This window comes from Ictidomys tridecemlineatus, chromosome 7 (genome assembly GCF_052094955.1).
Source record: "Ictidomys tridecemlineatus isolate mIctTri1 chromosome 7, mIctTri1.hap1, whole genome shotgun sequence".
NCBI classification, from domain to species: domain Eukaryota; kingdom Metazoa; phylum Chordata; class Mammalia; order Rodentia; family Sciuridae; genus Ictidomys; species Ictidomys tridecemlineatus.
Window position 1 is genome coordinate 123,039,067 of NC_135483.1, and position 22,915 is coordinate 123,061,981.

The 22,915-nt window shown below is 41.1% G+C and overlaps 1 protein-coding gene across 5 annotated transcripts in view; it reads right to left on the reverse strand.

Moving 5' to 3' along the window:
* The window catches only part of Cacnb4 (calcium voltage-gated channel auxiliary subunit beta 4), a 252,595-nt gene that overhangs the window by 134,997 nt on the left and 94,683 nt on the right, over window positions 1–22,915 (reverse strand). For 2 of the 5 annotated variants that reach the window (XM_078017405.1, XM_005315802.5), the window contains exon 1: window positions 401–737. The exons of 2 other annotated variants lie outside the window; for them this stretch is intronic. Coding sequence is in view for 1 of the 3 variants with exons in the window: in XM_005315801.5 (XP_005315858.1) it covers window positions 401–445 (45 nt within the window). In the remaining 2 variants the exon portion in view is untranslated. Of the gene's footprint in view, window positions 1–400; window positions 739–22,915 lie in introns of those variants that run through there. One more of the 5 variants, XM_005315801.5, reaches the window with a different exon arrangement.

Here is a 22,915-nt window from a genome sequence, read left to right on the forward strand (position 1 = left end):
CATGCTAGCTCAACAAACAATGTGTATTATATAATGAATGAGTCTTTTCTATGAACCCTGCTATTGGAAAACACAGGCACTTTCTGCATAGTTTAAAGCAGTCTACGAGGAACAGTTACCCCTTGCGAGATCAAACGTGGACCAGGTAACAGAAATACGAACAGCCTACACTCTAAGATGCCTTTGCTATCACTCTAATTTCCTTTCTGCTTGACAGTACATAATTTCAGTTAACTGCAAACTACACAGAGAACATTTACAAAGCAGCCAGCAAGCACCCGAATGATGTTGGCTTTCAGCTCCATATTCCCTGCGTTGCCTAAGAAATGGGGGGCGGGGGGGGGAGAGTGGGAGGAGGAAGAGGAGGGGAGAGGGAATCAGCTATCTATGAAATACTTACAGCCTCCGAGTCTTCAATTCCATGCAGGTACAAATTGTCATACATGGAGGTCTGATAATCCAGAGCACCTCTCTTAAGGCAAAAACAAAACTGCTGCAGAAACCACAGCTAGAGCTAAAAGAGAAGAGGCCTGTTTGGAAGAGCTGCGCCTGCCTTATCAATTCCTGTGGATTTGCCAGGCAAGATGCTATTCATTCACATCACACAGGGTGAGGTTATCCCCAGAGGCAGTCCAGACCTGGCATTTTTATCTGCCTTCCCAATACAGAGCATAAAAAGCAAAACCCTTCCTTAACCACAGACTGGTGACTGAGCTAGGAAAGCGGCCTCTGATTGGCTCGGCTCCCCTGCTTCAGTCAGCTGAAGAGCGTTCCCTGGGAGAGTGGAGGGTGACTCGGAGCATCCTACCCAGCAAAGAGCTGCTTCCTGTTTCGCCTGTATTGTTAGTTCTACAACAAACAACTTATCCATATCCAAAAGGCTGCTTGTAACGTTTAGAAAGGCAGACTACTGAATACTCTCATCTTCTTGATTAAATTCACCATTGGAGGGCAGAGGGCAATGGAGTGGTTTTATTTTGGGAGAATACTGTGTAAAGACGGGCAAACAGTTAATAATCTCTGACCAACATCTGAATTTAACAGATGTGATTTAAGTCAAAAGTGCCAAAGGTCATCAGAATTTTTTAAAAAACCTGGTAAAGAAAAAATGAATAGGGTAAACAGATGGTAAGATTTCTTGTGGGAATTTCTATAGTAAAAGTTTTCAATATTCTCACTGAAGTCTCTCTGCCTCCCTGGCAAGAAAATAGCTCTGTGCTACAACTAGCAAAGTTTTAAAAAGAAGCCCCAAATCTCTCAACTTTTGGATGCAAAATTGTTGAATGTCTCTTGAATTTGTTTAGCAACCTTTAGGTAACAGTCAAAGTTTTTGCTTAAATCCTTCATTCACTTTCCCATACATAAATCTTTAAGAGCCCTAAAGTAACATTGATCTTTTCTCCCAACTATAACAAAAAAGTCCCACCCCCTGCTCCTTCCACACCATAACTCAGGTTGACAGAAGCCAGGTCCCATGTTGGGGTCACATGATACGAAGCTTTCCCAGATACTTATAGCTTTCTGGTCAACCAATAACAACCTCAGAACTCACTCTAAAAAAGTAGCTAAATTTGAAGGGAAAAAAAAATAAGAAGTTGGTGAAGGGCAAAAAACATAATCTGAAGAAGCTGCATGAATTACTGGGGTAAGAAATGACCTAGAAACTTAGAGCCTCTGAGTCCAATATGGGCTTCTTCATTAACCAGTCACATGACTCTGGACCAGTCACCATCTCAATGGGCTTTCCTTCACCTGCAAAACTGGGGTAAGAAATAACTCAAAGAACTTTGAAAATCTAAAGTGCAACATAAACACTTGTCAATGACAACCCTGCTTTGTCAGCTGAAGGCATTGGCTGCAGTTCATGGGAGCTCAGCATAGGAGAGACTGGCTGGCCCTGGACCTAGGAAATGAGGCTGGTCCTTCTAGCCAGTGGCTCTAAAAAGTGTAAGCCGTAGAGGAATAAACCTGAGTCACAAAAAGCAACACAAGACCAACACTGAGAAAAGCACGTTCTTCCAGGTCTGAGCTGACCCGCTAACATCTTGCAATCACAGTTGCACACCTTGAAAACAATATCAAGCCACTTTCAAATATAAAAGATGGTGGGGGGGGGGATCAGCTCTGCTCCAGAATCCCAAAATGGTAGAGTACACTCAGGATGTCATCTTTAACGCTGTGCTTGCACAGAGGGAGGACAGCAGAACAGGGTGAGTGAAATCAACAGGCGCTACCTGTTGACAACTGTGTGTGTTAGAACAAAACCCTGCCCAGGTGAAATTTTAGCTTCTCTTGCCCCCATACAAAGAGAGGGCTGGGTCAAAGGATTTGTGAGCTCAAATTCATATATCAGATTCTGTTATTTTAATTAACTCTCTAATTACAGACATACAAAGTTTTAGCCAGAATCCATAGAAACTTGAGATTAGAAGGTCTTTTTATTCTCCTTAAGTTCTCCAGATCATTTCCTTACTTTACCACTTCAATTGAGAGTATAGATATTTCCTAATTATTTTAAAATGGGAATCAATTAAAGAGAGAAGAAAGAGGCAGTCCACTGTCATCATTCACCAAGATGAGAGAAATTGTACCTGGTGGGAAAATTGTGCATGGCTCAACTCCTTTCCAGCAGCGTTTGGCTGCCTTGGAGGGCTCCCTGGTTAATGTAAGAGTAGAAAGGAAGTTCTTAAAGAGTAGGGCCTGTCTTAGGATATACTAATACACACAGACAGTGAGTCTGATTCAGGGTAGGAAGTTAGCAGGGAGGTACCAGATCAAACACAGCAGCTGAGGTTACTCCTTGCAAACCTATACCCAGCTCCTCAAGAACAAGAACTGATGTGTAGCAGGAGCAATCTGTCTCTGACCACTTCCCAGGAACACAGAAAAATGCTGGGCTCAGAAACACAAACTGTTAGGGAACCAGAGAAGTCACCTCATCCAGCCCTTTTCATACCCAGAAAGAGTCAGCTCAGTGGTGGAGTACTTGTCTAGTGTGCATGAGACCCTGGGTTCCAATTCCAGCGGTGGAAAAACAATGTAGAAGGAATAATAATAAAATAATAATAAAGCCATACCTTTTATACAACTTGAATGTTCCTTCCTCATTTCCTTCTTGCTGTAGCTTTCAAGATAAGGGAGGGGGGAGAGAGGGCATATTCCCCAGAGGAATTTGGTGTAATATAGAAAGGTGACCTTGGTGGTGGTAGAGGGGGGAGACCCTGTTCCTTCCCATTCCTTTCATTCCCAAAACCGTCTAATCAAAAATCATTTGGTCACACTTGCAGACAGCTAAAAATTAAACAACATATTGAGAAGTCTGCCCCTAAGGTCTAGATCTATACAGAGTGAGCATCACACCTACAGATCACCTTAAGGTTTAACCCAATGCTCAGGCTGATGCTAGAGCCCAGAGGAATCCCAGTGAGTAACAGTTCTGGGTCTCCCCAAAGGAACTTGGAGGAGTTCCTGGGGAAGTGAACTCAGAACTCTGGAAGGATCTCGGAACTGGCCACCTCTGTCCCAAGATTCTCTGCACTGAGACACAACTGAGAACTACTGAGAGGTTACTGAGAGCCTCCTATTTCAGATCACCTCAAATCCTCAGGTTTTGGTGCAAAGGCCCCATGATTCCAACAAGTTCAAGTTCCAAGGGCCAAATTTCAAAGGAATCACACTCCACTGCAGCAAGAGATAGAAAAGCAACCAAGGAACCGGGCACACTCTTGGTTTTAACTGTAAGACTTCAGTTGAGTGAGGGGTCCAGAGGAGGAGGAAGAAAGCACTCCATCCCCTGATCTTCTCCTATCTAGACCAAAATGAAAACAAGTCTGAAAACCCTGCGGCTCACCTTGTGTTGGTGTTTCCATCACCAGGTAGCCTCGAACACTACATAACCTCAAGGAGACTGCCTCCAACTCTGAGGTCACTCTCTTGACTATGTTTCTGACCCATTTCCTTTCAAGTCATCTCTCATTACGATCCACGATTCAGTCAAAAGACGCTGTAAAAAGTCATTGCCTGTATGATTCTGTCTATAAATCCCACACGATTTTTGTAAGGAGATTATCCTTGCAATTTGACAAATGTCTCAGCTGACCTCAGTTCAATGGAGGAACGGCATGGCTCTCAAAAATTCAGGAAAGCTTTATTTGGTATTGCAAGGCAACATTACTTTCAGTTAGTCCTTGTTGGCATCAAACTTAGAAATAAGGAGTTCTTTTTCCTCACCTCGCTCAGGACTATGCGGTACAGCAAACCACAGTGGACTCAACAACAAAATTTCTCTTTTCCATTTGTTTGAAAAGGGAAAAGAAGAGGGACAGAAAAGTCAAGAATGAGATGATCAGCTGTGAATTGTAGAGATCAAGACACAAGGTGCAGATTTAAAAATGAAAAGGAATTTTGCTAACCATTTTTCCACCCAGATTTCTCTGGATTTTCCTTCTTCTAAGCCAGTATATTTATGTATTCTATAGCAGGATTCTGAAAGTCAAGGAAGGAAGAGGCAAAGGGAAACAATGTTTGGATTTTGCAAAGGCTAGCCTTCCTGTTGGCTGTATGGGCTAGAATACAGCCCAAGGCCTTTGTCAAGTCAAGTCTTGGGAATTATTTCCTCTTTGTTTAAATTTTACTAAGGGACCACCGTGTGCAAAATGATTTGCTTCTCTTCTGCTCTGCAAGTACTAGACTACACCTTTGCCTCTAGAAATGTGTGAGGCATTGCAAGTGTTAATAGCATTCCCTTGTTTCCTCCCTGACAACCCTCAGACAGGTACTGGCAACAGGGCTAGGCAGACAAGGGAATGAAAATGAAACAAAACAAAACCTGTAGACAATAGATTCCGCTACTAGTTCTCTGTGATAGTCCTCTGAGTTTGAATTTAGACCTCACTGTCTGGTTAGGCATGTCTTTGTGCCCCTCTGGGCTTCACATGTAACATGGCAAGAATCATAATTCCAAAATTAATGAGCTAATAGATGAAAGACACAGATGAAATAGCAGGGAAGAACTGTTCTATTTGTGAAAGAAAGTAACACGGAGTCAGGTCTGCCTACGATGCCCAGCTCCAGGGACCTGTGAGCACTTTGTTCTATGGAAATGGTACTCCCGGTGTGTAGCAGGAATACTCTGGGGCAGGGTGATGAAGAGCAGGACCACTTCTCAGCTGTGTGAATCTCAGCAAACAACTTTTCCCTTCTGTATGTCCACTTCCTCATTTACAGAATGATCATACCAAAATTCTTGCACAGATTAAGTAGAGATATTTTTAAAAATGCCCCAAAGATGTCTGATGGTGTGGTTCTTATTAGGTTCTCCTCCTGGGCTCTGGCCTGAACTCCTGGTACCCTTTGCCTCTGGGGCAGGATGATACCCAGCACTTGCCCCTGATGCCAGCCTGGTCCTCTTGTACCTGCCTGGGTCCCTAGTTTCAGCCATCAGAGCTGAGACCAACACCCTGCCTCCTGCTGCCCTACTTAACTTCATGCCAGCTCCTTCCGGCTGCCTCCCAGCTTCATCTGGCCAGGCCGACTGCTCCTTATGCTAATGCTGGCATGCCTGCCCAGGCCTCCTCTGTCTCCGGACAACACCTCCCCACAGCTCTCTGCATCTTTTCACCCTGCCTTGATGCTGAATCTCACACTGGCCTCTGCAATCACCTGGCCTCTGGCCTCCATCGCCCCCACTAAGCACCCCTAGACTGCCCTATCGTGTCACAAGCCACAGCCCAGAAAACCATCCTCATGAAAATCCTGTGACAAATGCTACTAATGGATTATACCAAGGAACTAAGCTGAGAGTGAAAAAGGCAGAGACAGACGGGAATAAAAGGGCAGAGACAACCCTAGAGACACTCAGAGGAAGACTGAGTATGTGGACTGACTCCGCTCCTCCCTGCCATTCTCAATAGCTTCAGGAGAAAATAATACTTCATAATTCATAAAGGAGTGAGTGTAGGTAAGGTTAAAAAAAATGCCAGAAAATGACAGATCTCTCCCTGTGATTGACGTATTACTCAGAATCTCCTGCTCTCTGAAATTTCTGTTAAAAAAAAAAAAATACAAAAGCCAGTCTTTTGGCAAAAACATTCCAGAAAGCCACAGTTTTCATGCATGCTACACAACTTTATTTCCAAAATAAACCTAGGAGACGAGGCCAGCTGGTTTCCTCCCTGTTGCCCACATATCGTTTAGCTCATGTCATCGATACTAATTTAACAATTAACTCTCAGTCAGTCGTTGACTGCTCCACAAAGCCACCATGCAGATGGGGACACTGGGACCAGCAAGACATGGCTGCATCCCCTGGAAGCAGACAGGAGGATGGGATGGCAGCAACAATGGAGATCCTGAAAGACGGGGATTGAACCAAGGAGATGGTTGCCACCAAAGCTCTCACATTTGAAAGCTGGGGAGTAATTTGATTCCTTTATCTGCAAAGCTTCAGCTGGAGTGGGAGGCAGGAAAGGGGGAAGGAAGGGAACAGCTCCACTCACGGTACAGGGCAGAAATGAATCAGCTGCCAACTTACTACTTGGCCTTGGGCAAACCACCTCCCGCAAAGGTAGGACTCCTTCAGTTCTGCCATTCCAAGTTTGCTCTAAAGAGTAAACGGTCTTGTTTGTTTGTTTTAAATATAAAATTTGTAAAATTTTCTTTTCTATTTTGTTACTACTTTTAGAACAAAAATCAAGCTTTTCCCTTTCAGGAGAACTTTTTCTTTTTGATTCGATGACACTGTTAATAACAAGCATCCAGAAGTGCTTCTTGAGTACACAATGTCTCCACTAAACGGATATCACATGTGCTGACTCCTATTCAAAATCTCTCAATGGCTCCCCATTGCTCTTAGGTTAAAGACCCAAATCCTAGATGTTGCCTACAGGGCCCCAACATTGCTCTTCTTGCACCCTCATTTTGCTTGTCTCTCCCCTCTACAGACAACCCGGCCTTCTGGAACACATCACTGTCCCCCACCCCTGGGCTCTGTCTATTGTGAACCCTTTGCCTAGACCCCTAACTCCCCACCAGCCCCCACGTGCACACATTAGAGATTGATGGATTCCGGCCTGTTACTTGAATGTGAGTCCTATGGGAAGAGAGACCAGGTAGCTTTTCACCACCATTACAATCCCTCTGCCTGGCAGAGTGCCTTGCACATGGATGGCTTTCCATAAATACATCAATAATTCATGATGGCCTTGAACTCCTTGGCTACGTCTGCACTTTGGCTGCCAAAACAGTGCAGTGACTAACAGAAAAGCTCGCAAAGTGAAATGTAGGTATTTTTTTAGAGCTAAGAAAACCTAGAACATGAGCATCCCTAGAGGGGCCTCACCAAATTGTTTCCATGCCCTGATTGGAAGATACATATCCTGTTCAAATTCAAATACTTACAAATTATATAATCTAGGTATGAGGTGGAGATATTATTTTAGTAATATCCTTGTTTCAAAGAAAACACAGTTTACAAGGTGTCAATGGAAAACTTTTCGGTTGTTTGGTTTTGGTAATGGAGACAGGATGCCACAATCTTCCACATCTTTACACTTGGCATATGCTGCCCCCTCTGTCTAGAAGGCCACTACCTCCACTCTGCTACCCCTACCCATGACTTTTCCTATCTGGTGGTCTCATTTAAGACCTTCTTTAAGACCTTCCCTCAGACATTAGGTAGACCTTGTATCCAGCCATAGCACTCCATTCTCCTGAACTACTTCTGCAGGGCTAACCACTCTAGAGTAATGCATCTGGGAGATCTGGTTCTTTCACAACAAGATAAACAGCTCAGAAGCAGAACCAGGTCTTACAAGGCTTTCTATCCATATGCTTCATCCATAGAAGATCCTCAATAAATACTGGTTGCCAAGAACTGAACAACAAATATGAATAGTCACATTTGAGCTCTGATGTTCTTTCCTCCTCCATAATCCAGGCAGCCTCATTTAGAAGATGTTTGAGATCTTAAAGCAAGTCAAGAGAGAAAGAAATAAGCTGGGGATCTGTAAAGTCGATTTTAGAGCTGCTGGGGATTTAGAAAACAAGAAAACAAATAACAGAAATGGAAAGAATAAACTCTGGTCTGAGTTGGACTCATGTCCATTGGTAGGGGCTCCTCTTGGGTAGAATCTATGGGCAGAGATGATATTGGTGGAGGATGGGTTGATGGTAGTCTTAGGGACTGGGATATTTCCCCACCAAAACTTGGAGGAATACCTAACTCCCCTAGGAAAAGAATGTCATTACTACACAAACCTCAGAGGCAGAAATTATGTCTGACTCATCTTGTAAATATATCCTTCTCTGATCCAGTGCCTATTGCAATAACTGAAAAACAGTAGCAGTTCAAAAAGCCAAGATAACCTCCATGATGGAAGATAGCATTAAGGGGAACCCTGTGTCTCAACAAGAAAACAAAAATTGCAAACCCCAAAATCCTGAGATTAGAGTAGCAACACTCATTCTAGATTCTTCCTGACAGTGGAACCCTGTGAGGTCAGTAGAGAATGGTGGTTTTGGTATACACTGCAAAGCATTGACTTCTCCTATATTGTATGTGGCAAAGATGATTAAAAGCCCTAGTACCTTTCTCCCTTTCTTCCACTTAACAATAAGCCCAGTTTGCTCTCCAGTATTAGCAAAGCATATGACTCTTCAATAAGAAACCACACTTCACAGCATCTCTTACCACTAAATGTGACATTCCTGCCAACAGAACAAGTGAAAAGTATCATGTCCTAATTACCCTTAACATTCTTACTACATATTTTCTTCCCTATTTTCCTTTAGGCATGGTGCAAATAAACTAGCTTTCATCATATGATGAGGACCTTACACGGAGGATAAAGGATAAAGAAAGCTCTGCATTAATAAGTGATAGAGAAAGACATTTCCATTTTATTAGAGTGAATTTATTTGGGGATCTTTTGTTGAAGCAGCTCAACCTAACTAATACCAACTGCAGAAGTAACTAAAATACTGAGGTCATTAGAACAGGAATAAAGACAGCCAGAGAAATATGTCCAGAAGGCAAGAGCTGGACTCAGAAAAGGGCATCTCACTAGGTTAGGTTATGTCATTTCTTGTACTTCTTCTTTCACAAAATGCTGACAAGTCTAAGATGGTGGTCAATGAATCCCTACTAAAACATCATATTGCTATGTACATATTTCACCTATTATTTTCTAAAACTAAAGACTCAGGGAGGAGAGGCTTGTAGGCTGCATGCATAAACACACTGCCAACTTTACATTGCTTTTTCAAAGCCCAAGTGAGGTTTAAAATTTAAGTAGACCAAAGAGAAAAATATTCACCACCTTTTAGCAAAAGCTCATAAGGATTTCCTCAGGAAGATTTGGATTTTCAATATCAATTTCTCTTAGATCCCAGTCTGTTTGGCCATTTCTTTGCTGTATTGGATAGAAAATTGGTTGGAGCACTAAATCCAAAGTCTTTCTTCAAAAGGCACAAATGGAAACAAACTAAATTTCTTGATCTAAATTCCAATTCTCAAAAGTGATTCTTACATCAAATATTCAAGGAAAATAATAATCATCTCCATAGAAAATAGCATAAATTTGAAGACAAATAACATGTAGTTGTATTTGTAGAAAATAGAGGAAAATGAAAAACATAATCAGTAATCCCTTACATTTCATAGGTGTGTTTCATGAGTCCAAAAGCACAAACAAACTATAAGCTTTTGGAACACACACACACACACACACACACACACACACACACACACACAGAGAGAGAGAGAGAGAGACATACAAATACACACAGGGCTTTGCAAATTTGTTTGGCAATGCATTTTTCTTAATAACAGAAGGTGAATTCTCACATATTTAAGAAAGATGGACTGAAGAATTTAAAATAGCCATATCCAAATAAAAATTTAGCTGTTGTGTGCCTTAGAGCACCCTACCCTCACTGCATTTCTGAATTGTGTGGGAGGTAAGCTGCAAATACGACTTGACCCTCTCGTCTTGTGTACTTCAGAAATCCATTTCCTTTTAAACTGGGAGCAACAACAGTATCACAATTTTCAAAAACAGTAGTTTAAACAAATTATTTCTAATAGTTCTTCCAAGTTCTTTTTTCAACACCAAATTAGCTTTAAATAAATATTCAACATTACCAGACAGTAAAGTAATAACAAGTCAGAGCAGAAGCACTGTCAATTCATAATGCTCCTGCATTTCGTGGGCTCCACTCACCACCCGTTTAAACCTACGGATCACATGCACACGGAGGAGCTGTTCACATGATTTGGAAATGTCAACATGCAACAAAAGAGAAACAGACACTAACCATCCATTCCAGAAAGCATAGAGAAATTCATAAACACATTGTTATGACTCTCAGAATACTATAAGCAGGCATTAGGAAAAGGACTACTAGAAGTGAATGTTCAAATGACCTAACTTAATGAGAAATTATGAACATTTCTTAACCAGAAATGTTCTGGTTCTGTAGGCTTTCTATTAAAGTGTCGAACTGAAACACAATGTCAGGCACATGATTGATGGGCCTCAACTAACACAGGTTCACTTCTGAAAAAGACACCTACTAGAATAGTAAGTAATGTTAATCAACAAAGCAACTTTGGAAATCTTGATCCTATCCTCATCCAAGCAAAGCAGCTACCAAAAAAAAAAAAATGAGTAGAAGAATAAAAGGCCCAGAAGGAAATGGGAGACCCAACTAATTTCATAATCAGCTGAGTCATCTGTTTCCTTCCACATTGATGAACATAAAATAATCAGAAAGACCTGAAGAGTCAGGAATCACAGAAAGCTTCTAATGCTACACAACTCTGAAACCATAAAAGAATATAAAATATATTTTCCAATATATCCGTCCTCCATCTACCTGCCTCCTGGACCTCTACAACATATTTCTCACGTTATTCATGTTTTATCATTCAATACACCTTCCACAAAACACGTGATTATGATCTAACCTCCTGCTGCTTTTTATGCTTCAAAGCAACTAAAGCACGTTTCTGGCCTACTGAAAATCTGCCCCCCAATTTCTCCCCCACCCCACCAATCTTCTTTTCACAGATCCACTCTCTATAATGAGGTCCTCCAAAGCCCAATTCTTCCACAAAATTTTTGCCTTTAATGCACTTCCACTGCATATGTTTCCTTTTCTGGTTATAAAAATAAAATATGTGTTCTAAAAAGTGATATTGTAGAAAACTTGGGATATTCAGAAAAGTACAAAGAATAAAAAGTTGTAGTCTTATGACTAAAAGATATTACTGATTACAGTTATTTTCCTGTTTGCATTTTATTTTACACTAGAACATACTTGATGTGAACTTGTTATTCTCGTAGCAATAACAACAGCATTTCTTCACATTACTAAAAACTTCTTAGAAACTCAGCTTTTTGCAGTTACATAATATTGCATCATAAGTATACTTATGCAGTTCTCATTGTTTTACTAATATAAATAATGTTGGAATTATATTAGTCTGAAATTCAGATTATTTTCCTGTGCTATATTCCCAGACATTCTTAGGCCAAAGTGCATGAACATTTTTAAGCTCCTTGATCAGACCATCAAATGTCTTATGGAAAAATTGTACCTATTAGCTTGTTGTGAAGTGCTATCCCTTAGGGTCTGATATTTTAATGTATTAATTTGATATTCAGTAGTTGCTTCTCACTGCTATCATAATTTTCATTTTTTTTTTTTGCTAGGGAACAAACATATGAATATATCTAACATTTATTCTCAAGCATGGCTAACTTACTGTCTTTGAGTGAGGAATTTCTATATCTACATAACAGATACTATCATGTTCTTATCTCCACCCTTTTTCTGGAAAGTCTCATGGAAATTGCATCTAAGGCAATGTCTCTCAAACATAGCCAGAGACCAGAATCATCACACTCCAGACACTCAAACTCAATACAGGCTCTATAATCCATATTTTCTAAAAATTCCAGGCATTCTATTGGGCAACTGAATAAGAAGGCTATTGAGCAAAGACTACAATAGTTAACTACCACTTCCATTGGATGAATGAGCTACTACATGAAATTCCTTAGGCATATGAAGAAAAGAATTATTCCCTAAACTATCATTTGTTCTACAGTTATGACCTGACACCCACAAAACAACTTATTCACCCTGTGAAATCTACTTTTATAGGGTGACATAACATTGCTCATAGCTGTTAGTCTAAGAATAATCTTGTTTTATATGTTATTTTATTTGAAAAAGAAGTAATCTAAACACTGATATACCTTTTATTTATATACACAGCACTTGGCAGAAGTATTTACACAGTGGATAGGATGAGACCTAGTCTGAATTTCCAAATTGTCACTTTTCCCAACTCAAGGAGAGCCTCTGCCTGCATTCTGTGGATGGGGAATATGTATTCATGTGGTGAAGTTTACAAAAATAAGAAACCCCAGCAAACTTTTCAATCCACCCTCAATCCCACTCCCAACTCCAAACTGCCAATTCTCTCCCTTGACCACAATTAAGTGCCGTAGTGAAACAGTCTGTGGCTACTGATACTGGTATCATATTTAATATACTCGGGCTGGGGATGTGGCTCAAGCGGTAGCGCGCTCGCCTGGCATGCGTGCGGCCCGGGTTCGATCCTCAGCACCACATACAAACAAAGATGTTGTGTCCGCCGAGAACTAAAAAAAAAATAAATATTAAAAAAAATTCTCTCTCTCTCTCTCCTCTCTCACTCTCTCTTTAAAAAAAAATAATAATAATATACTCATCAATTTGAAATACCTGGGCTTAGGAAGTGTCTCATCTCACTCTCTGAGCTTGGTGACCTAACTCTCATGGGGAAAAATATGTGTAGGAGCAGGGGTGGGGAAGAAGGCTGGATGTTAGGGAGAAAAGTTCTCTGCATGTCAACTCTGGCATAATCCTGATTTGCTGTAGTCTACCAGCATAAGAACAGGCCAGTTCAATCATCCTGCTAGCATTGCTGGGACCCGGGAGCCACCTGTAGACTAGTCCCTTACTGGGAGTACAAACTGAGGTACTGGGGGTCCTAAAAATCATTAACATGAGAAGCTCTACAAGACTAGTTTCAGAAATTGCTCCTTTTCCTCTCAGGTGCTAAAAGTGGTTGTCCCCTACCACCATAGAGATCATTCTGGAAGGAAGAGATGGAAGAATAACAACAAGTTAAGTGCCAACAACCAGCACTCACAGTAACTTTTGGGTCAGATGAACAAGTAAACTGATATTTTTAACAAATCTACCAGTAGAAAACTTTATCTAATTTTCCAACAAGAGAAGAACAGGCTTTCAAAATTAGGTAAAATATGAATCCAAATGAAATATTTTATCTGCTCTGCAGATAACCTCCACCATGTATCAGCATTACCATGCCAACCATCTTGCACTCTTGGTACAAAATTAATTGGTAATGATGGATAGGCTATTTGAACTTCAAAAATTAAATCTCTCTATGGCGATGAATATTCTTTATGGTATACTACTACAGCTCAGGGGGTGCTTCAATCTCTGGGCTTGGCTGAGTTCAGAGAAGCAAACTGAACATTCTGTTTCATTCTGTTCATCTCTCTCCAGGGGCTATTTTGCCTGACTTTGGATTGTTCCTACCATAGACATCGTCCTCAAAAAAGCCTCAGGACAGAAAAGCTTAGATGTTGCTTAGTGCAAAAAGCTGTGATGATGTATCCCAAAGAAGAGCACTTTGTTGATGTTTTCAGCTAAACAGAAGAAAAACGCATTAACAAGTGCAGCCAACTTGGTGTCTGGAATTAGCAAACCAGGACACATATCCAAAAGCATAATCACAAGGTCACACGTTCACACCTCAGCATTAGCTGTGTGTCACTGTAAATCACCACGCCAGCACTTTTTCTCCTCTTCATTTTATTTTATTTTTCTAAATTTAGTGCCATTACAAATGCTGCTACTCAGATAACTTAGTACCTATGAGCAAGGAGAGTGAATCATAGTTTCGATGAGACTCACCAATTTAAATGCAGATTTCCATTTCTAAGGACAATATCTCAGACACTATGTATGTATCATATTCTGGTGTTCATTCTTGCAAATTTATACACATGTATAAAATATCCCTTTAAATACATTCATTAGAGACTAGATCCTAATTTAAAAATTCAATTTCATAGTCATTTTATATGTTCCTTTTATTACCAAATACTTACTACCAACTGAAATATGACTTTTTTTTTAAATATCTGAAGACAAGAATACACTGCTAAATTAATCTAGATATCAGAGTAAATTAAAATTTTAGTGGGAAATTGTTATAGGCGATCAACTATAAATTAATGTTACTGTCTCCCCCCTCCCCCCCAAAAAAAGCCATGCAAGAGGACAACAGAAACAAAGGGACAGATAAACTAGGCTTCTTTGCCAAAGGACACAACTTCCTCTATTTATCCCTCTGAATTTCTTCTCAATTACTCATATTCAATTGCTCTTGCCCCACTGAGCTCTCAGGTCCTAACTGCCTCCAATTTTACCCAATACATCAGCCTTTTCTAGGTTCACTTCACCCACAATCTGGTGGAATTTTAAAACTTTCTCCACATAACATTTGGGAGGGCAATACACTAATTTTTTTTTTAATCTCAAAAATAGCTTTGCACAGTGGTGCACATCTATAATCTTAGCTACTCAGGAGGCAAAGGCAGGAGGATCACAAGTTCAAGGACAGCCTCAGCAACTTAGACCCTGTCTCAAAATAAAAAATAAGGGCTAGGGATGTGGCTCAGTGGTAGGAACCTTGGGTTCAATCTCCAATAAGAACAACAACAAAGAAAAACCTCCTCACACTTAGGTAGATGCAGGCTAATAAACTCCAGCCTCTTCTGATCTCTCAATGCTATTATTTCAGTCAGCCTGGACTTCTCTAAAACTAATACCATAGACTGGATGGTTTGGAAAAACAAAGCTTTCTCTCTTTCAGTTCTAGAGATGGGGAGAGCAAAATCAAGGCCCTGGTTTATTTGGTGAGGGCTCCCTTCCTAGTCTGCAGAAGACCACCTTCTTACTGTGTCTTCACAAGATATGGAGACAAAGTTCCTCTTCTTACAGGGCACTAAGCCCATCATGAGGGCCCCATCCTCATGACCTGATTACCTCTCTAAAATCCCAGCTCCAAATACCAAATACATTGGGTGTAAAGACTTCAACATTTAAATTTTTTAGGGAGACACAAACATTTGGTCCATAAAAATTTCCCAGCATGCCTTTCCCATCTATTATCAGTTTCTACCTCAGTCTATTCGCAGCTTCATAAATCTCAAAACTCTAACCTCATTTCTCTTTTGCTATTAACAAATTTATCTCACCCTCTACACAAAAATCAACATTCCCTCAATTTCCAGTTCTACCCTCCAAATTAGACCTCCTTTCATTCCATTTTGGTCAGAGGTATCCCTCTTCCTTCTAAGTTGATTTTTTCACTGGAGTTTAGAATCCCAATTTTTCTGGGCTTGATGTGAACCTACTTCCATATGCTCTCTTGACTGTAATTTTCAACCTGCACCAGACTTCTGGCCATAACCCTTCACACATAAAAATGCTGAAGTCCCATGCACTTTAAAGAATAACCTTTCCATGGCTTTGCCTCTTTCAGCTATCAACCTATTCCTACCTGTCCTTCATACCCAACATCCAGAGAGTATATCTGAATTTTTTGTCTCCATATCATATGCACAATACACTCTTCATAATCTAGCCTTTCTCCCCATCTCTGATTCAAATTGTTTTTTGAATTTGAACCAACAACTGAGGTCACTATATCTAACAGAGTCTTACATAGCCCCTGGTGCTCTGACCTCCCTTCTACCAGAAAATCTCCTGTTTCTGGTGCCTGTAGCATGACCTTCTCTGGTTTTTCTTCTACATCTCAGGTCATTCTTTCTCCATTTCCTGTAAATTCTTCAATCTCTGTGAATCTCTCAAATATTCCTGAGTTCCATATCCCATCTTCTGATGATTCATAAATAAATATGTCCAGTTAAATATAGGTCTGGAGTTCTAGACCACATATCCAACTGCCTACCAGGCGCCTCTCCTTAGATGCCCCATAACCCAAATATATTAGACTCAGCATATCCAACAATGAACACAGCTCCACCTCCTTCAAAATTAAATCCCTGTATATAAAAAAGAATGGCACTATCCACACCCAGATGTCTGATTTAGAAATGTGGAAATGATTGTTCACTCTTCCCATTTCCCTCACCACTGACTTCCATGTTCCATTATTATTCTCCATAGCATCTTTTGAACATTTCCTCTTCTTCAATCCCTTCAGTTTAGGGGGCCTCCTAATTTTCCCCAACATTATTGCAACAGCCTTCCTAATGGTCATCCTGACTCTACCTGTGCCTACTTCTTGTGTCCCATGCATCTTTCTATCTAAAAACCAAAATATTCGGAAGATCTAATCTTATGACTCTGCTGAGACAACATCCATGCTGCCCTTTCTTGGGGGTAAAATGTGAATTCTTTCAAGGATAGAGCACAAGCCACTTTCTGGTGTGACCAGCCTCATCTCTTGCCATGGTTCCTTATGCCACCTGCCCAGTCACATATAGTGTAGGCCCTGAAGTTCTTGCACTAGTGTCCCAGGTTTCTGAGCACAATGAATTGTCTCCCTCCAAAAATTGTTTTGCTAACTAATTCTACACTTCTAATTTTCTTCTCTTGGTCATTCAAAAGTCATGCACATCTCTTCACTCAAAAGCATTGATAAAAGACCTCCTTCTCAGTCAGAGACAGCATGTCCCTGCTGTGAGATATCCCAGGCCAGGGATCACCACACCAGAGCATTTAACATGCTGCACCCTCCTCATGCAGGCACAAACATGAGCTCCAGAAGGCAGGAACAGGATAATGTCCAACCACTGAATTCTTGACAACTACTTCAGAGTCTGCTATATAGAAAGTGCCCTCAACATTGTTAACACACGGAAGAGTTCTGCAAGTTCTGGAATTTTAACCTGGTTATTATCAAAACAATTCACATGAAACACATTTGATACCTTTTACTCTATGGTTCTATCTTAACAGCATAGGCACAACACTGATCCTGACCAGAAGCTACAACTTTAACTGAGCAAACAAAGAGAACAAGGAAGCAGTCAGTTAACTACATCACAAAGAGATCACTGTATATGAGATACAGAAAAAAGAACGTGAAGAGAACTAGAATCTAAAATTTCATTTAACAAAATAACACATATGTCCACTTAAAATCCTGTTAATATCTGCTAAAAATGTCATTTTAAAATGATGGATGTGGGTGATTTATGTAGCTATATAAAAATGATATATAATATCATGATAGTAAGTCATGGGAATAAATTTGCAATGTATACCTTGTAGAATACACGTTTTACTAAACTTCTTTTTTGACAAATGCATATCTAGTCCTACTTATCTTTAAACCTTTGGTTATAACAGAAAATATCTCTCAGGAATCTACTCACGATGAGATTCAGACTACCTCTATCCCACAGCTGCCAAACTAAAAATTATTAAATCTTTTTTAGAAAGAGAGCTTGGACCCTGAACACTTGAGTTGAGTAGCTTATTAGCTTCTAACTCCGAGTTCAGCTCCAGATTAGATTTAGGACTCTGAGTATGGTAGTTCCATTATGGAGATCCAATTTAGATTTTATTAATCAATAACACTCAAAACCAAAACTCCAGATTGGATGGAGCCTGGCCTAGGAAGCCAGTCTTTGCAGAAGCTGGTCTGCACAGTTCTGGGAAGCCCAGTATGGCATGTCTTTATGTTGCTTCCTAACAAGACAACTGGAAGGTTTGGGTCTCACTCTCACCAGCCTTAAGACAGAGGGTTGACCAGATGACTTTCCACTATCTCCTCTTACAATTTGACACATGTGGTTCTGAATTGGGAGGAGCCATTGGGTTCCAAATTCTGAAAATGTGCCAAGTGACACATCAATAACTGAAAATGGGGTGTGAAGAACGGGCTTCTTGCCATGTGAATGCAGGCACTCTGGAAGTCTTCCCCCACACCCCCGTCTTTCTTTTACATGAACATAACAAACACACATTCCTTTTCTTCATCCTTCCATGGTTTGAAAATTTTTTAAAAATCTAATAAAACTATCTTTCTCTACATGGACTTAAAAGGAGATAATTAAAGAGATGTTTCTAGTGCTTTCTAGTCCTACTTATCTTTAAATCTTTGGTTATAACAGAAGTTGTCTTAATTTACCTTCCCCAAGAGCAGAACCTAAAATAAGGACTTTAGAATCTCAATGCAGGAATGAAGAGACAAGAGAATCAGGAAAGAAGAAAAGAGCAATAAAGAATGTACTGTGGGGAGCGGGGGTGGGGCTGGGTTGTGGCCCTGTGGGAGAGCACTTGCCATGTGTGTGAGGCACTGGATTTGATTCTCAGCACCACATATAAATAAATAAATAAAATAAAGGTCCATCAAATATAAATATAAAAGGTATATATATATATATAATTTATATATATATAATTTATATATATACATATATAAATGAATGCACTGTGAATTTATTATTACAGGTAAATGGGGCTCAGTCCCTCTAAGGACTTCTGAGCAAAAGCAAATTGCCTCTCTGAAGGACAATGGACTAGGTCACTTCATCATCAATACTTCAGCTCCCTTGGTGAACAGGAAGTCAGCCACCCTGCATGTGAGGACAGACTTGGATTTGTAAACTCCTGAGGATTCAAGGGAGATCACCCAGGTGAAAGGGAGAGGGTAAATGGGCTGTGAGAACAGTCACTGCCCACCACACCTGCAGCTGAAATCCAAGGTCAGCCAAGGAGATGTGGCACAAGGCCCAAAAAGTGCCAGCGGTAGCTATATGTGGGTATAAGACTCTGTGCAGTGTGGCAAGTTACACTACTGTTTTGTTTTGTTTTTTTTTTTAATAAAGCACTTTTCTCTTCAGTTTATCCCATTTCCTGGGGATTTTAATTAATAAACAGTACACATTTGCTCCATGCATTATTAGTTTACCTTACTAGAATTAAGAATGAAATGTAAGGGCAACTATAGCTTTGGGAGGTTGTTACTACATAACTATGGAGAGAAAATAAATACAACAACCATTGGCAGGAATGACTATACGAATTCCTGCTCTGGAGGGCTTTAACTTACCAACACAGAGTTCTAGCTTTTCCCATCATCGGCATGGCTATTTCACATATCATTGTGACAGTTCTTGAGATGTATGCATGCAAACTAGCACACAGGGGAGCAAATATAAGTTTCTGAGAAAGTCACTATAGCCACTGTGTGCAATAGATGATGCAATGCTCAGAGTCACTCTTTATACTTTATTTAAGCTGGGATCCATTCTGTCACCTAGAGGAAAAGTTGATGCTATGAGCACTTAACCAATGTAAATTGAGCATTTTACAGCCTTTGACTTTTACTCCTCCAAAGTCAAGGTCAAGGTACATCACTAAAGAAGCTTCAAAAATATTCCACTTTCTAAATTGCAAATGGGTTTGCAAGCAATGCAAACAGCAAACTTCAGTTCTCAGTACTGTCAAAATGACACCTTCATCAGCTCCCAAATTCAGTAATTACTGTTTTCCTCACACCCACTGACAGGGCTGAAATTGAGTGGAACTCACAAGGTTCTCAACTCTGGCTCCTTTTTTTGGTAAGTGTGGGAAGAAAGGACAAGAAAATATCTTGAATAAGGTCAGGGTCAGAGTAGTAAGCTGTGTTTTAACATCTTTTTACTATCAAGGCTTTATCCACAAGAAACACTTTTTTTTTTTGATCACTAACTATATCTAGAAGCACTCTTGGAGACAAAGTAATTTGTAGATCCCATTTATGTTTGACCCAGGAAGCCCAGACCTACTTTCAAGGACAGGAAATAGGAGCTTGAGGCCCAGGAGAGTTGATATTCACGGTAGCAGATGAAAGTTGAGGTGGACCAGAAGGTGCATAGGGCAAACAGAGCACAGTGAGGAGAAACAACACAGCAGTGAGGGATCTGTAGGTCAGAGGAGGAAAACAAGTGGCCTGAGGGGCCAGGAAAGGCCAAAGGAAAACAGGCTTGTTCCAGGTGCCTCTGCTTTGCACAAAGAGCCGTAGGCTGGGGACCACTTGAAATGGATAATCCCCAAGAAAAACACTCAGAGAAAATCAGTCAAATGTGCCAAACACCCTTATGTTGCAGTTTAAACTTTACTACCTGTAATCTGGAAAAGGGTTCCTCTGCTATAACCTTGTTATAGGCTCAGGCAAGTGGCACTGCAACTAGCAGACACAGCATTTAGGCCAGGTTTCCTTTAGCCAACCCCAGCCCCCACCAATTCCTACCAGCCTTGCAAATTCTTGCCATGATTTTTGTGCCCAAGTGAATATAGAAAACAAATAGACTTGAGGCCTACAGGCTGATTAAACAAGGGAAGTAGACAGATTTTCAGAAACTTTGGCTTTTATGTTTTCCACAGTTTATACTTAATAAGACATATTCCAAATCACCCCTGGCCCGCCGAGTTGGCAAGCTCAAGTGCCAAAAGGTTGGTAAGCATCAATGCCAAAGTAACCACCAATGTGACTCTCCCCTTAGACACACACCAGGAGTGTTCTTGGGTCCTTTATGTGGCAAAAGTAAAAGAGTACTTTGAAAATTTTCCCAGACAGTGGCAATAAAACCACAAGGCCAAGGTCGTTAGGAGATCAAATAGCACTAACAAGTATTCTTCCTTAAAGTCTGTTTGTCATTTAGGGGCCTGTGGAGGCTGGCAATCTCACCTGAAAGTTGAGCCTTACAATGTGACACCACCACCTGTTAGAGCTATCAGGGGCACTGGAGATCACGACAAACTTTCCTTGGACCCACTTACTTAAAAAACATTTACTCCAGCTCCCAAATAGCTTTGGTCCTACCAAATTGTTGGAGAACTGGCCTCACAGAGAAGTTCAAAGCAGTTCAAAGTCTGCACAGGGAAAATTTGCTTTTAGTTAAATGGTTGGACCAAGTCCTTATTAAGGAAGAAGAAAGGCTGGGTTGAGTGGCGGGAGGAGCCCTTCAGGGAGCTGGAGCTGGAGCTGCCGACTGACTGATCAAGAGGACATCCTCCCAGAAGCTTTGTGGCAGAGCCCCTGGTGGAGAATCCAGTGGGGAGCCTGGCCAGGATGGGTGAAGTCCTGGGTAAGACGCTGGAGGGAAGGGGCTTGGGCAAGGCCTGTGGGGTCCTTGGCCAGCTTCTGGTGCTAAAGAAAGATGAGGACCTCTTCAAGGAGTGGCTGAAGGACATGTGTGGTACCAGTGCCAAAAAGCCCTAGGACTACTGTGGGTGCCTTCCAGAGAGGTGTGACACCTTCTTCTGAAGTTCTCCAGGGAGCCTTCAACCCCCAGTCCCAGCCTCAAGTCTCCTGGGTTTGCAGCTGAGTGGGAGCTCCTCCCTGTCCCCTACAAAGGAAAAAATCACTGTTGTACTTGCCTCCTAAAGGGTTTGGGGGAGTTCTCTCTCCCACCATTTCAACCTTTGTGGAATCCCTCACTCTCACACACCTCCCTTCATCGCCTCCCCTGCAGCTCCATGGCCACAGTCGCCAGCCTTCCTAACTGGATTCCTGGCCTCTTCCCTCACCGCAACTTCACCTCTGGTCTGTTTTGATGACATTTGATACCTTTTTTTTTTTTTTTGGCAGAACAATAACTGTCCTTGCAAAGTTTTTAGATCCATAAAGTCAGTGGCCTTCATGGGAAGAAAAAAAAAAAAAGAGGCAAAACTATTTTGCTGTTCTTCTCTAATATCACTTTACCTCCCTGACTCCAGCCACGGTAATCCTGGAAACAACTTACTTGGGTTCAAGAAGGGCATTGTCAGTGATTGATACTAGTATGGAATGAAAAATCCACTGGCTTACAGACCCCAAGCCACAAGCCTGCTTAGAGACAGCCTGGGCAACAAAACACTTGTTTCTTTTATTCATTTACTGAATGAGGATCAAAGTCAAGGTTTAACTTTCCCATGTGTTCATCTGGCCGAGTGTCGAGACCCTCGTGGACTATCCAGACAAGCAGGGATTTATGGGGTAAGAAGCCCTCGAGCTACAAACTGCGATCCAGGGGCTCAGGACAGAGAACTCAAAAAGCCCTGAGTGTTACTGCTGGGTCAGCCCACAACTTGCCAAGTGACCTTACATAATCCTTCTGGCTTTCCAGTTTTTCCATCTACAAACTGAAGAATGTGAGCTACTCAAAAATAAATAGCCCAGTATCTGCTTCTTCCCCAAGGTTTTTACCTTTCTTTCCAACCTTGGAGCTGAGTAAACCTGCCAATCCTTCCCAAGACTAAAGAATACAGAAGCCACAGAACAGTTTTCTCATTTTCTTTTGCTTGATTTTTTTTTTCTCATTTGTATTACAGTTTTCATGACTGAAAAAGCCAAATGCCTTACCCAAGAAAAGGAAAGAGTGAAGGGATCATCAGAAATGTCAACACAGATACAAGGAAGGCCCGAAAACCTCTGGCTTTCAACAGTCAGCTGTCCCCATTGATATTCAAGAAACAGTAACAGAGACCCAGTCACTAGGGATGAAGTGTTTCTGTGGTTAAGTAAATACACAAGGCAGGGCTGAAGGGCCGAGGGATTTTTAAATTTCACTGTCAAAAATAGGTAAATAGAATATTTATACCCTACTGTGGGTTGAATGGTGACCCCCTCCTCAAAAAAAGATGCCCACGTTCAATGTGACCTTTAAATGTGACCTAATTTGGAGAAAGGGTGTTTGCAAATGTCACTAACTTAAGGATATTAAAATGAGGTCATTCTGGATGACCCTGGTGGGCCCTACATCCAGTGGCATGTGTCCCAGTGAGAGACGAGGGAAGACAGAGACAGAGAAGAGAAGACCATGTG